Here is a 13,499-nt window from a genome sequence, read left to right as displayed (position 1 = left end):
CCAGCCAAGTCCTTTTTTTTTTTTCCTTTCTTTCTGTTTTGGTTAGAAAAAATAAAAACCTGGCTGAGAGGGGTTTCATAAGGGAAAAAATTCCATATGAAGAACAGAAAGGCACATGAATGGTATATCAGGAAAGGTGGGGTCCAGCTTTGAAGCGACTGGGAAGGGGAGCCCCTCGGGAGAGGAAGCACGGCCACAGCAGGCCCTCCGTGGGCGCGCCTTGCCTTGATGTAACATCACCTACTCAGGGATTTCAGTTGGTGTCCTCTCACTCAGTCATCTGGCCTTTCACATACAGGAATCTTCCACCCTCTATAAAATTAAAACCCTTTTTATGAGGGTTTTAATTTTTTAAAGGGTTTTAACCCTTTTTATGCGGCTGCTGAGCACCCTTATATCACAAATGCCGACTCCCTCTTCCTGCCCCGCCAGCCACATCTCACAGGCCAGGGCTTCAGCACCGCCTGGCGAGGGGGTCTTTTCTCAGCGTAGGGAGGTTTAAGTAGTTGGGCTCCTGGTATTGGTGCCACGGGGACAGATGGGACGTCTGGTGGTGTGGCTGAATGTGATGATCGTGACTGACTCTTCCTTGTGAAATGTGGGCAAGAGACAGCACATCCTTCTGGAAACAGCAGGCAGGGCTGGCACCCGGGGTTCTCTGGCTCCTCGGCACAGCAATATGGCACGTGGGAAGAGGGGCCAAGCATTTCACCACTCAGCTCTGCTCCGACGCCTGTACTGAGGACTTCGTGACACAGCTGTTCAATGGATTTTCCACCCCCAAGAACTCCCCTGTCACTAATTATGACACCAAGTAATTTACAGCTCACGGCTCTGCACTAATAAGATCCGTTTCTAGGCTTTGAGCTGAATTAAGTGCTGTCACTCATGGACATAAATCCTTACAGATTTTTTTTTAAACAAAAGTTTGGTAATTACACCAGTGTCACCTTAAAATCAGGGCTCTCGAGGAGAGAAAGCGGTGCACGGCTAAACATCAGGGGTGAGCGTGCAGGACAGGCTGACCTGGATCACAGTTTTAAAACAAATTATTCGGTTCAGTTCCATCTACATCCTGAAGGCACCAACTGGTGCCTGTTGAACGGGCAAGTAACCTAGGAAAAGGGCCTGGAAGCCGGTGAATTTAAATTGACTTGCACGTAGTAGATTCCTTACATTCACAGAAAGAGAAAGAAAAAAAGATGCAGGCATTACCCCCTGGGAATGTTATTCTAATTCAGCTGGGGTCATTCAACAGTTGTTATTTGAGTGCCCACTGGACTCCCCGTGGCTGTTGTCTGAATCGCATGTTTATTCAACCGTTATCGAGTATTTATAATACAAAAGGATGAGTTTACTTTATAAACAAAAGCTACGTGATGTGGCTTTAAAAGTTACATGACAGGATGGCATCTGTTACTCATTGGAGCGCTATAACTGGATTTCCATCAACTCTAAATCATTCCACTGCTAATTCTCTAGTTCTTTCTTTCCTTCTGGTGGCCTCTCTTTGGTCATGTCACTGCCTGTTGACACTCTAGTGAGGAGAAGTCAAGGAAAATGACAGGAGCCAGGTCATGGTCCTTGAAGCTGGTGCAGAGCAGAGAGGGAGCAGGAGGCAGCTAAGTTTGTGGTCCCAGGGAAGCTTCCTGGAGAGGCCACCCTTGTGCCTCCATCTTCCCTCAATTAATAACTGAGAATGAATCAGTCATATACCCTTGCTCCTACCCCTGGACCTCAGGACACACCAACTGAACCTGGGAGACACTTTACATACTTTTAGGTGACTTCCTAGCCCAGTGATCTCTTTTTCACTATTATCATTATTTTTTAAAGTATTTATTTATTTATTTGGTTGCACCGGTCTTAGTTGTGGCAGGCGGGCTCCTCAGTTGTGGCACATGGGCTCCTCAGTTGTGGCATGTGAACTCAAAGTTGCGGCATGCATGTGGGATCTAGTTCCCTGACCAGGGATCAAACCTGGGCCCTCTGCATTGGGCGCGTGGAGTCTTAACCACTGTGCCACCAGGGAAGTCCCCCCAGTGATCTCTTAACGGACATATTTTTATTGTTCCAATGAAGAGACAATGCCTGTTTTTGCTTTTCAAGCTTGAAGAATCTTCCCACGACTTTCTCAGTTCAGCGGTTAAGCGGTTGTTTGAGTTGCATGTTTCTCTTACTGTCATGGATTTCAAATCAATTGGGACACGTGGCAACTGGAAGATGTCTCTCTCTCTATGATGGATATGAAAGAGTGCTTTTTTATTCTATTGTATCTTTATCCATAAAGGGAGAAGCATTGTATTGTAGCTGTCAGCCAGAAAAATTACACACATTGCTAATGGGAAGAACGAATGATAACAGCCTCTTGGTTGATACAGATAGGGGCAAAATTATATTAGTTGCAGTCTCAGCAGATTGAGAAACATTTCCTCTTGTAAACAGTCCAAGACACTGCAGGTAGAAGTATGACCATTTAGTTGTTGCTGTTTCAGACTTAGCTTTCTGGTCCATACACTGGAAAATTCCTTACATTTTAATTTCCCATACATGTGTGTGTTTAAACACCATGCCCCCTTGATTGATACATCTGATGCTTTGGGTACCTTACTGTCAAATGCATGTGTGCTTGATCATGTTGTAGATTATGACTGCTTCTCCTTCTTTTTTTTTTTTTTTTTTTGCTCCCTGAGTCCAGATCTTCTATAATAACTGCAACTTTCTTTTTCCTTTTAAATTTATTTTTTATTGAAGTATAGTTGATTTACAATGTTGTGTTAATTTCTGCTGTACAGCAAAGTGACACAGTTATACATATATATATATTTACATTCTTATTTATATTCTTTTCCATTATGGTTTATCTCAGGACATTGAATCTAGTCCCCTTTGCTATACAGTAGGACCTTGTTGTTTATCCATTCTATACATAATAGTTTGCATCTACTAACCCCAAACTCCCACTCCATCCCTCCCCCTCTGCAAGCTTCTTGAGATGAATAAGGGCAGTTTTGGGACTGGTAAAAATGACAGGTGGGCTTTGAGTGATGTCTAAAGCCCCGTTTCCATTCTTATAAAGACTTGATTTGTAAGACAAGTATAATTGTTTTTAATTCCTCAAAGAACTGGGTTGCAGCCTGAACGATATGGAGGCTGACCCATCCATATAACTACTTCAATTTGCTTCTTAATATTAGGAAGAGCATCTTTAATTAAGATGAAAATCAAAAGATTGCTATATCTTCTGAATGCAAATTTCCACACTGTCATTAAACACAATTCTAATCTCCTGTTTTTGCAAACGGTTAAAGCTCCCTGGAACAATTTACACCACCAAACCCTAATTATATATGGAGTTGACCGCCTGATTGTACTCCCATTACACGCCCCCCACCCCGGGGATTAATAACCACCTCCCTTGATGCCCAGGGCAGCGGCGAGGAGGGGAAGGGGAGATGCTGAGGGTCAGGAGAGAGCGTGCTTGGAGTTGAGTGCAGCTGCGGCAGCCACGGGAAGAGGAGAAAAACACACGTCCTCCTGGGCCACCCTTACACTTTCGTAAATCCAATGATCTGGGAACGTGTTCAATAAAGAAACAAAAAAATGTGGATTTGGCTTTCAACCCTCAAAGTCTGTGCCCTAAGTAGCTTAATGAAGTCCAAGCAGGGCTTGAGGACTACAATTCGGTATTCTTGTTTCTCGGAGGTGAATCAACTGATGGTGTCTATACTCTGGGTGAAGTTAGGATTGGAAAGTAGGACGGGAGGGAGATGAGGGTGGAAAAGTCATCACCACTGTGCCGAGCTTTCAATTCTCCAGGTGATCACGCTCAGGAGAGACCATCTCACTGGATCTCGGAAGAGCCTGTCATGACAATCACTTTTTCTGATTAGGAAGCTGGGACTCAGACACATTCAGCACCATTTTATTTTCTGACTTTGGGTGAGGTTCGTGGCTTACAGTCTGTCCCCTCAGCCAGACTGTCAACAGTCAGAGAGCAGGGTGTTCTCTCACTGGCGCCCGCTTCTCCAGGGATTTAAGGGCGTGCCTCAAACAGACACACACTGCACGCTTGGTGAACAGCTAAAATTGAAAGGAGGATTCAAGCCGAACTCTTGAAACCATCCCTGCCGCCTTCCAGGCTTGTCCTTGACACATATTTTTTCCCCAAGAGCCTAAATAATTTTCAGTATCATGTTATCATTTCTCATTTGTCATTTTCAGCATCTCCAGAGCATTCCAGGATGTTACATTTATTCATTTTCTTTTGTTTCTCCTCCTCTTAAATTGATGCCGGGAACGGAACTAATACTTGGGTTTCAGTATTAGGATTGGGAGATGGATGACAGGATATTTTCTCCTGTATAAGAACTGTTTACACTTTTATAAAGACTACAGCATTTTAGAGAAAAAAAAGCTTTCAGGAGTGAATCACTATTATTCTTTGCCTGTTATAATGTACAAAAACAAAAAATGCTTCTCTTTCTGGTAGCATACAACCCCAAATGTAGGGGCTTAGAAATATGACTCATTGATGCCATTTAGCTTAGTTTTCTGACATCCTGGATGCAACCATGTTAGCACTGGTTGTTCCATTCACTCAGAAGCCCCCCAGGACTCAGGGGTACACTTGGAGTGAAGCTGCAATTCCCTTCGAGAGGGTGACATTTAACAGATCAGATCACATGACAGAAATGTGAATGAGACGCATATTAAACCATCTCCCTGCTCCCACTGATCTGGCCTCACCATATCAACCAAGAGTCCACACTTACATGTCATCGAAGATGAGTTTCTGCCTCTTGCAGTCCCTGTGGCCGTTGGAGCCTGGAGACCATGGCTCTGTCTGTGGCCGTGACTTGTGGAGAACGTTGTTTTCAGAATTGTTGTGAGCCGCTTTCTAAACAACAAACAAACACACCTGTATTTGAGAAACTGGCCACCTGGCTGAAGGAGCAACCTGTTAGAATCGCTTGTGTTCTGTGTCCTAGGTTAGAGCTGATGGCGCTTTCTTTGTTGAAATAAAGAAGAAGAAATACTTGCATTACAGGTCTCAAGCTGGAGGCTTTTACATACGACGTCGAATGTCATTCCCACGACATCAAAAGGGAACTCTCAGTGTGCCCACTCAGGCAGATCCAGATCCTGAACTCGCCCAAGCTCAGATGGCTATTGTGCGTGGAGGCTGGGGGCTTAGGATTCAGGCTCCTACTCTTCCCAGTTGGCTAGACCCATGGTTCTCCAAATGGACTGCATCAGAATCACCATTAACACACAGCCAGCTGGGCCTCACCGCCAGCATCTTTGACTCAGTACGTCTGGGGAAGAGCCTGAGAACATGCATTCCTAACAAGTTCCAGGTGATGCCGGTCCAGGACCCAAGCTCTCAGAACCGCTGAGCTATAATCATCCCTCACAAAAGAGGTCACTCAGGTCACAAGTGACTGGTTCTCATCAGCTGTCTGTGAAGAACAGGAAGAGCCAAAGGCAATCACTAGAAATGATTTAAAATGTGTTTTAAGAAGGAACACTCTTGATCTGGGGAAAAACTGAAACATCCTTTTTCCTGGAGATACAGACATTATAGAGAGCACCTATGGTGTGTTGAAGGTCTGGATCATAAAACACCCCTTTTTTAGTTCGGAAATTCAAATGGATTCCTCTGAAATAATTAAAGTGGAGTGTATATCAATGCTTCTTTAAATATGGACCGATTTTATGCGTCGTAGATCAAGCCTCCTTGTTACGAGAGCCTCCAGGACTCTGGGCGTTTCCTTTCTGGCATGCAGGGTAGTAAATAACGGATGTGTGCAAGCCCTGCTCTAAGTGGCTCTCCCCAGCTAGACTGTAAGCTATCCTGCAGGCAGAGACTGAACCCGTTAGATCATCAATGCATCTCTGTTATGTAGCAAAGTGCCTGGGACACAATAAATACTTCCTTGATAAACACCTGTTCAGTGAAAGAATGCCTCAATAAAGTCTATAATTGGTTTACGATTCTCTGCACATCATAGCTGCTTGTGATTGAAGGATCTAGAGGCAAAGAAACGTTGTGTTTGGTTTAAAATTGGAATTGTTAGCTTTTTATTTGTTTTTTCTAATATGGTCTTCTCAGATTCGTGTATCCTAGAACTAAAGATAATTGCTCCCAAATGAGGGTGCATAAAGGGGTTAATTTCCTGATGGTTCAGTAAGATTTAGGCTCTTGCCGGACCATCTACCAACTTCTTTTGCCTCTTTAATTCATGGAATAAAGCATGAAATGCTGCCTTCCCCCACTTTCTTTGCAGAGTCCTATTGCCAAGTCTCATTTCTCCCTGCCTCACAAAGCCCCACTGGCTTTGAGAGGCACAGGGGGGAGAGTTTGGCATTAAATAATGTACCCGGAGGATGCACGGTCCAGGGCCGCCCGCTGTTAGATGGAGGGTGGCAGGAAAGAGGAACTTACATGCAGTGTTAGCTGCACAGGGGTCCATAGGGGTTGGGTTCTTTAGAGGGTTCTGCCTCATTTAAATCTTACACCACCGTCTTGCAAATGAAACAGGCTCAAGAGATTAAGTAACTGACCCAAGGTCACATGGTGACTAAGCTATGAGGCTAGAGGTGAAGCCAGGTTCCCAGGGGAATACAGGGTGTTGGAAGCACCCTTGACAAAGTCACTGGAAGGGGGCTGGTGGCAGCTGTCCCACATTGGCCACTGAGGGCAGCGGGGAGCCCTGCAACTTTGGCCTTGGGCTCCAATCCCAGCTTTAGCTCTGCCCCAGGGCAAGAAATCTTTTCAAATATAAAGATTGGTTGGTCCAAAACTCCCAATTTACTTTGTCCTGGGAGAGTGACATTAGGGCTAATTCTTTTCAGGATGGGAAATGAAGTCCTCCAAAGAGTGTTCCTAAGCAGAAGAGGCTTAAAATGCCTCCTCCGTTTCTTCGGCAGCTGCCTGTGCAAGAGGCGAAGAGCAGCTGCTTTGCCAGGTCTTCCCAGACCAGCATTTAGGGCTGCTTTGCGGGACCTCGCTGGTCACCACGTATCAATGTAATCTTCCTCGACCAGGACAGGCTCCCATTGGTAATCCACCCATTGGACCAAATGGAGGTATGATGCCTCCACAGCCAGGCATCCCACAGCAACAAGGAATGAGACCCCCAATGCCGCCTCACGGTCAGTACGGTGGTCTTCCTCAAGGCACGCCAGGTTACCTTCCTGCTGCTACGCCGCCATGTGGGCAGGGACCGCCAATGGGGCCCCCTTACCAAGGTGGGCCTCCTCGACCTCCGACGGGAATGAGACCTCCTGCAATGTCGCAAGGTGGTTGTTACTGATCTTACGTCATCCAGTCTAATAGGTTTGGAGATTAAACCTGTTCTCAACTTGTGCTGTTTATACAGCCAAGCTTTCTGTCAATAAGGCCTCCTGTGACTTTAACAAACATTATCTTCCCACATACCAGAAACTATCGGACATTTATTTTACCTGGGAAAATTTACTTGGAATAATAAAGCAAGAGCTTTTCCTGAAGTTGCAATTAAAAAAAAAAAAAAAGCTTGTGTTCGGACTGTGCTGGGCTAGAGGCAGAGTAGAGGGGTGTGCTCATTTTCACTCGTGTTTTAATTGGGGCAGAAGAGTGTCAGCGTACCGTGAGGTCTCCACCATGGGTCTGCAGCTGGTTCTCAGCCTTATGCTTTTTGTTGGAGGAGGCGGAAGTGAACAAACCATTGCTGTTGGATCTGCTGGGGGAAGTCAGGTCCTCGCCGGAGTATTTGTGTTTAGATGCGTCGGAGAGGGGTGAGGTGGGTGACCGGAGCATTTTTTCATTTTTATTTATTGGGATGGCCAAGCTGTAAAAGGAAATCACAGTAATGGAATGTCACACACTCAGCACATGGCAAGGTAAATGTTTTATATGTGACCCTCCCATTTAAAACCTGCTGGTAGGAAGACGTTTATTGGCATTATTATGCCAGGAAACGATTTTATGGCATTAGGACCATAACAAACAATAAACAAATTTCGTTCATTGTTTCTTTACTCGTCCTCCCAGAAAAAAATAGTAATTCTGGAGTTAAATGACTAAGCATAATAATAACTTCATTTCCCAAGTTTTTCATCCAAGGATCTCAAAATACACAACAAACAACTTACTGTTTTCCTAACAAGTGTAAACAGCAGGTAACGGGAAACTCAAATTATACACGAGATCTCCACTTCCAAAAGGACTTTTGCTAACACCTGAGCTTGTACTAATTATTATATGGAGAATAACAGAATCACAGAATAACCAAGCATGAACCCACCTTCTAATTGTTAGGTAGCCAGGCACTGATCAGAATAAACAAAGAATAGAAAACTGTCATTAGAAATGACATTTTCTGATTCCTAGCTCCTTATTTTACCTTCCAAACTATTGTCTATACCTGAATATAAATCCCCCCGCTGCCAAAGACCATCAGAGAAGGGAGTCATATTTGAGTCTTTGCAATGTATATTATGTTGATAGGGCTCTCTCCGTTACTTTACTTTGAAACAAAAATTGGGGGAAGACACATTAGCCTCAAATAAACTCAATCATTGCTAATTTGGGATGCTTCTAGAAGTCGCCTGGTAGAGTCAGTTAAAATAAATTCATTTAACAAAGATTTAGTCATTATTCCCGTAGTTGTGACTTCTTAATTGCATGTGTTGACTACCACTGCAAACAAGCCATTAAAGTCACTTTTTATTTTTAAGCAATTTCCTTAGTTGGTGGTCACAGTGTAGAAATTACAAACACAGGCCTCTAGAACAAATGAGAAGCCAAGGTTCTTAATGTTATGCAAACAGATCTGTGTAGGGAGAGAATTTCTGATGACAGCTTTCTGGTTCAAAAAGTACTGTGCATCCAACAACTTAGCAGTGAGAAGGTGTGTTCTCGAAAACTGCCTTGGACGAGTCAAAAGTGGCTCAGCCAGTGAAGATGAAAACACTGATGTTGAAGACGGATATGAACCGTCTGAATATAATTGTTTCTTGACATGTGAGTGAAAAAGTCTTATTTCTAAGTCTCAATTATTTTACATACTACATGATTTTAAATGTTTGCAGAAAACTAAATTATTACATTAAATATTGTCATGAACGTATGATTATTTCTTCTTCATCATTATAAGTTTATCTATTCAAGTTGACCAAAGTAACTTTGAAACGTTCTTGGGGTCGCATCTTTGGGATGGGCAATCACCATATATGTAGGACTGTCTTATTACACAGGTAAAGCTCAACAGTGGTAATCACAATTCCAGAGGTACACAGGCCACCTTTCCAAGAAAAACTCAAAGCACTTTCATATGCATCGAGTCCTTACTTAACATAAGTGAAACTATCAGAGCCAGGAGGCTCTGCCAGCAAAAGCTCTAGAGCAAGAGCTTGTATCCTGGGGTCCCTGCACTAGCATGGAAAAGAAGTTGCATCTTCACTTTCCTTAACCTCTCACCGAAACTGAGCATTTCCTTTAATTATGAATGAAGGCAAGAAACCAGAGTAGTGGTTTAGCAGGAGTACTGCTAGTAATACCTGTGATTGTGTCGCCAGTGGAAATCACAGATATTTTCATGCCTTATCAGTTGTTGCAGACACCTTGAAATATGGTTTACACTCATCACTACTAGAAATTAGGGTCATTACTAGATCTGCTAGAAAGGTTATTTAAGGCATTAACAAAGAAGCACATATATAACTCTATCACACATTTAAAGAGACATTTTTGAGCTGTATTTTCCCCATTCACGTTTCCTCAATATTTTGGGATACCATCTGCTTGGCACAGAGGACTGTGGGCTTGGCCAGCTTGTGTGTGCTGCTCTGTCTTGCTCAGACCTTCAAGGGCTCTCGCCCTTCTTCCCAAGGTGATTCTAACACTGCAGTGGGCCTGTGCTCAGGCACCCTCGCTCTCCAATTTCCTCTCTGGGTTTTAGTACCACTCTACATCTTCTCCTAACCTTTCAGTTTACATTTTTATGTGTTGCGCTGAAACATTAATCTCCCCTTAAAAATTCTATGTACACAGTCAGGGAGAGTGAGGAGTGTCTTAGCAGAGGATAAAGTGGTTTCTGATCTGTGCTATTTCTAAATGGAAAGGACTTCTCTATGACTGATGATAAGCTGCTCACTTATAATAAATATCTGGAACCTTGCTTTGCTAGGAAGCCTTTGTCACAGAGGGGATTCAGTGCCACGTGGGTCTCTCTGGAACACCTTGACAGGAGGGACTTGGTGGCCGTTTTGCCTCGGAGACCCGGATCCTGTCTATCACCGCAAATTCAGTCTACACCCAACGCCTTTAGGTGTGTCATATGGAGATTCTGCTCAAGTTTATATTTTTCATTTGTGTAACTAGCTTAGTGTTCTCACGGGTTTACTGGCTATTAATTCAGTTTGTAAGTTTTCAGAGTGGAGGGTGTGTTTTTGAAAGGCTAGAACTGTGTGCAACTAGTAACTGGTCTTTTGTTATAAAGAAGTACTTCCAGCGCACCTGGAGCTGTGACAAGAAGCACACGTCCAGGCACACTGGTTAGTCTTGGGTTAAACCAAGGGAAGCGAGTCTGCATGAGACAGGCTGGGACCTGGGACCCTCTGCTGCAGTGCTTGCACCTGGACAAACATCTCCTTGAGCCACAAAATACAAAGAAACTACAAGGGACTAAAAATAACTGCATGCACGGGGCAGTTGGAACAAATTATGAACAAGATACAAAAAGACCAAAAACCCAACTGCCACTTCTGAGGAGTCGGGAGCAAAAAAGCAGGGTGTCAGGAGCAAAAGTAGGTTACTGCACATGCACCCTGCACTCAACGCCGCCAAGGGGGTGAACAGACCTCCTAAGCCACCCCTCCAGCCTGACCCCTGGCCCCACCCCACCCTCACCCCATTTAAGGAATCAGCTTGCCCCCCATCAGACAGCGAGCAAGGGAATCTGTTACTTGTCTTTGTTCCCTCGTGCTACAGCATGAGCCCCAGTAAAGCCTTGTCTGAATTTCTTGTCTGGCCTCTTCTCAATTTCTATTGATGAAGGAGCCCAAGAGGCTTGGTAGGTAACGTGGAGACCCAGAGCAGAGCAGTCATTCAAAAATCCGACTCTCCCCCAGTAGGCATGTGCCTCTCAGACCCAGACACGCCTCCAGCTGCTTCTGCCTTCCTGGGAGCGTGAGTACCTGTTGACATTCACGTTGCAATGGTTTGCGGACAAAGTACTGTTGGCAGAGGCAGTGAGTCGTGAAGAGCTCTCCTTCTCTCCCTGAGCCTTCTTGATCTCCCTGTAGTCTTCTTCGTTGTCACACTGCACGGAAAGAAGCAAAAACCAATCAGCTTCCGATTTCAAGGGATCACAGCGAGCTCCCATCACCAACCAGCTCACTGGGCTTCTCCGGACAACATCCTGAGCACCAATGTGGCTGCAGCACTCTCGGCCCTGGCCTGGGTTCCCCATCAGCTACCCCGTGAACAAGCAAGAAATCTGTCAGCTTACTGAGAGGAAACAGCATGACACGAAGATCAAAATTCGGGAGGGACCACTGTGACCGATGAACGCTTCTTTACCAACAGGCAGATTCCACCCTCCAGAGAAGACCTGTTCTGGGGTCCCGCCAGAGCTTCAGCGTCCCTCCCTTTGGCACTTCTTGGTACCCAAACAAGGCATAGCGACCTATCCTGGGCTTAATATTGTAAGGGCAGTGACAAGCTCGGACCTTTCTTTTGAAATTCATGGCCTCAAAGGACATTTTTATAAAACAGTAGTTTGACTGGATTCTTGTTTTCCACGATTGTATTTAACCTAGGCGTGTACTAGGCGTGTGATGCACAGGCACTCAACCAAATTCCATTTTTGGTGAGATCGCAGCAACACAGTACAGGCACATTCAGGGCTCTCAGCAGAGCTTTCCAGGAGACAAGCACCGGCACCAAAGATGGAGAAATGTTGACCTTCTCTCTCTAGCTGGAATTGTTACACAGCCTCTATTGCCAGGACCCCAGCAGCTCACGCTGAAACTGTGCCCCCAGTGAGGGTCCAAGCCACAGCTCTGAACCCCCAGTTCTGGCCTCCAGGGCTCGGGCAGGGCTAGACTCTGCACCCTGGGCAGCTAGGTCTGCGGTGTCCCATCTCCAGCACCCAAAACCGAGGGCTTCACACCCCAGATACTGAGTAAAGAGTGCTGTGAAAATGTTCTTTCACTTCTCTGTGCGAGTTTAATGATGATTCAGTAGATTTCATGAGGAGAGCTGAGTGTCAGGCTTAGTGTAAATGAAGTTTTGTAAGTTAAAATAAAAAAGTCCATGAATAATAAAATTATTTAAATACAGAATATTATGGAATATGCATGTATATGTTTTTGCACATCTCTCTATCTACATATACCTATACAGCTATATATATTTCCAATCTGTCTGTATGTTTATCAATTTCTATCTCTGAAATACCTCTCTCTTTCTCTTTCCATCAGCCTGTCCATTTATCCATCCATCTCCAGATGACTGACTGTTTCACTCATTAATCAATTAATCACCTGGGGACTGATGGACAAATCAATCCAACGAGTAAGGGGGAGGGCAGAGTATGTAGAGGAAAACAGAAGGAAAGAGGGGTAGGTATGTAGTGAGCTAACCCGCATTACTGCATTATATCATCTGAATCTGGCAACACCCCTGCAAAGATGTCACCATTTTACAAACAAAGAAACTGAAGTCCACAGAAGGGAAGGTCACCCAGGAGGCCAGGGCTGACTGCGTGATTTGCGGGGTTCAGTGCAAAGTGAAAATGCTGGGAGCCTTGTTCAAAAAGCAGGAAAAGATGCTTGATGTCAGTCTTGGTGATGATTTTTTTGGATTTAACACCAAAAACAAAGGCAACAAAGGCAAAAAATAAACAAGTGGGACTACATTAAACTAAAAGGTTTCTGCACAGCAAAGGGAACCATCAACAAAATGAAAAAGCAACCTACTGAATCGGAGAAAATATTTCTAAATCGTATATCTGAGAAGGGATTAATACCCAAAATATATAAAGAACTCATACAATTCAACAGCAAAGAAACAAACAAAAAAAATCCAGTTGAAAAATGGGCAGAGGATCTGATTAGACATTTTCTAAAGAAGACATATGGATGGCCAACAGGTATATGAAAAGATGCTCAACATCACTAATCATCAGAGAAATGCAAATCAAAACCACCATGAGATATCACCTCATACCTTTTCAGGATGGCTATTATCAAAAAAACTAAAACTAATAAGTCTGTGAGGATGTGGAGCAAAGGGAACCCTTGTGCACTGTTGGTGGGAATGTAAATTGCTGCAGCCACTGTGGAAACAGGATGCAGGTTGCTCAAAAAATTAAAATAGAACTACCACATGATCCAGCAATCCCACTTCTGGGTATTTATCCAAAGAAAACGAAAACACTCATTTGAAAAGATATCTGCACCCCCATGTTCACTGCAGCGTTATTTACAATGGCCAAGACAAGGAAACA

General features: G+C 44.2%; 1 protein-coding gene across 2 annotated transcripts in view; it reads right to left on the bottom strand.

The window, feature by feature from the left end:
* AFF3 (ALF transcription elongation factor 3) overlaps positions 1 to 13,499 on the bottom strand; it is a 562,822-nt gene that overhangs the window by 25,122 nt on the left and 524,201 nt on the right. For both annotated transcript variants that reach the window (XM_059942557.1, XM_059942558.1), the window contains 3 exons: positions 11,185 to 11,309; positions 7,634 to 7,835; positions 4,776 to 4,900 (listed from right to left, as the gene is read on the bottom strand). In XM_059942557.1, coding sequence (XP_059798540.1) covers positions 4,776 to 4,900; positions 7,634 to 7,835; positions 11,185 to 11,309 — 452 coding nt within the window. The remainder of the gene's footprint in view (positions 1 to 4,775; positions 4,901 to 7,633; positions 7,836 to 11,184; positions 11,310 to 13,499) is intronic.

The sequence above is a fragment of the Balaenoptera ricei genome, chromosome 13, assembly GCF_028023285.1.
Source record: "Balaenoptera ricei isolate mBalRic1 chromosome 13, mBalRic1.hap2, whole genome shotgun sequence".
Taxonomy (NCBI): domain Eukaryota; kingdom Metazoa; phylum Chordata; class Mammalia; order Artiodactyla; family Balaenopteridae; genus Balaenoptera; species Balaenoptera ricei.
The sequence above is the reverse complement of the archived record's forward strand: the minus strand, read 5'-3'. Positions and strand labels throughout refer to the sequence as shown.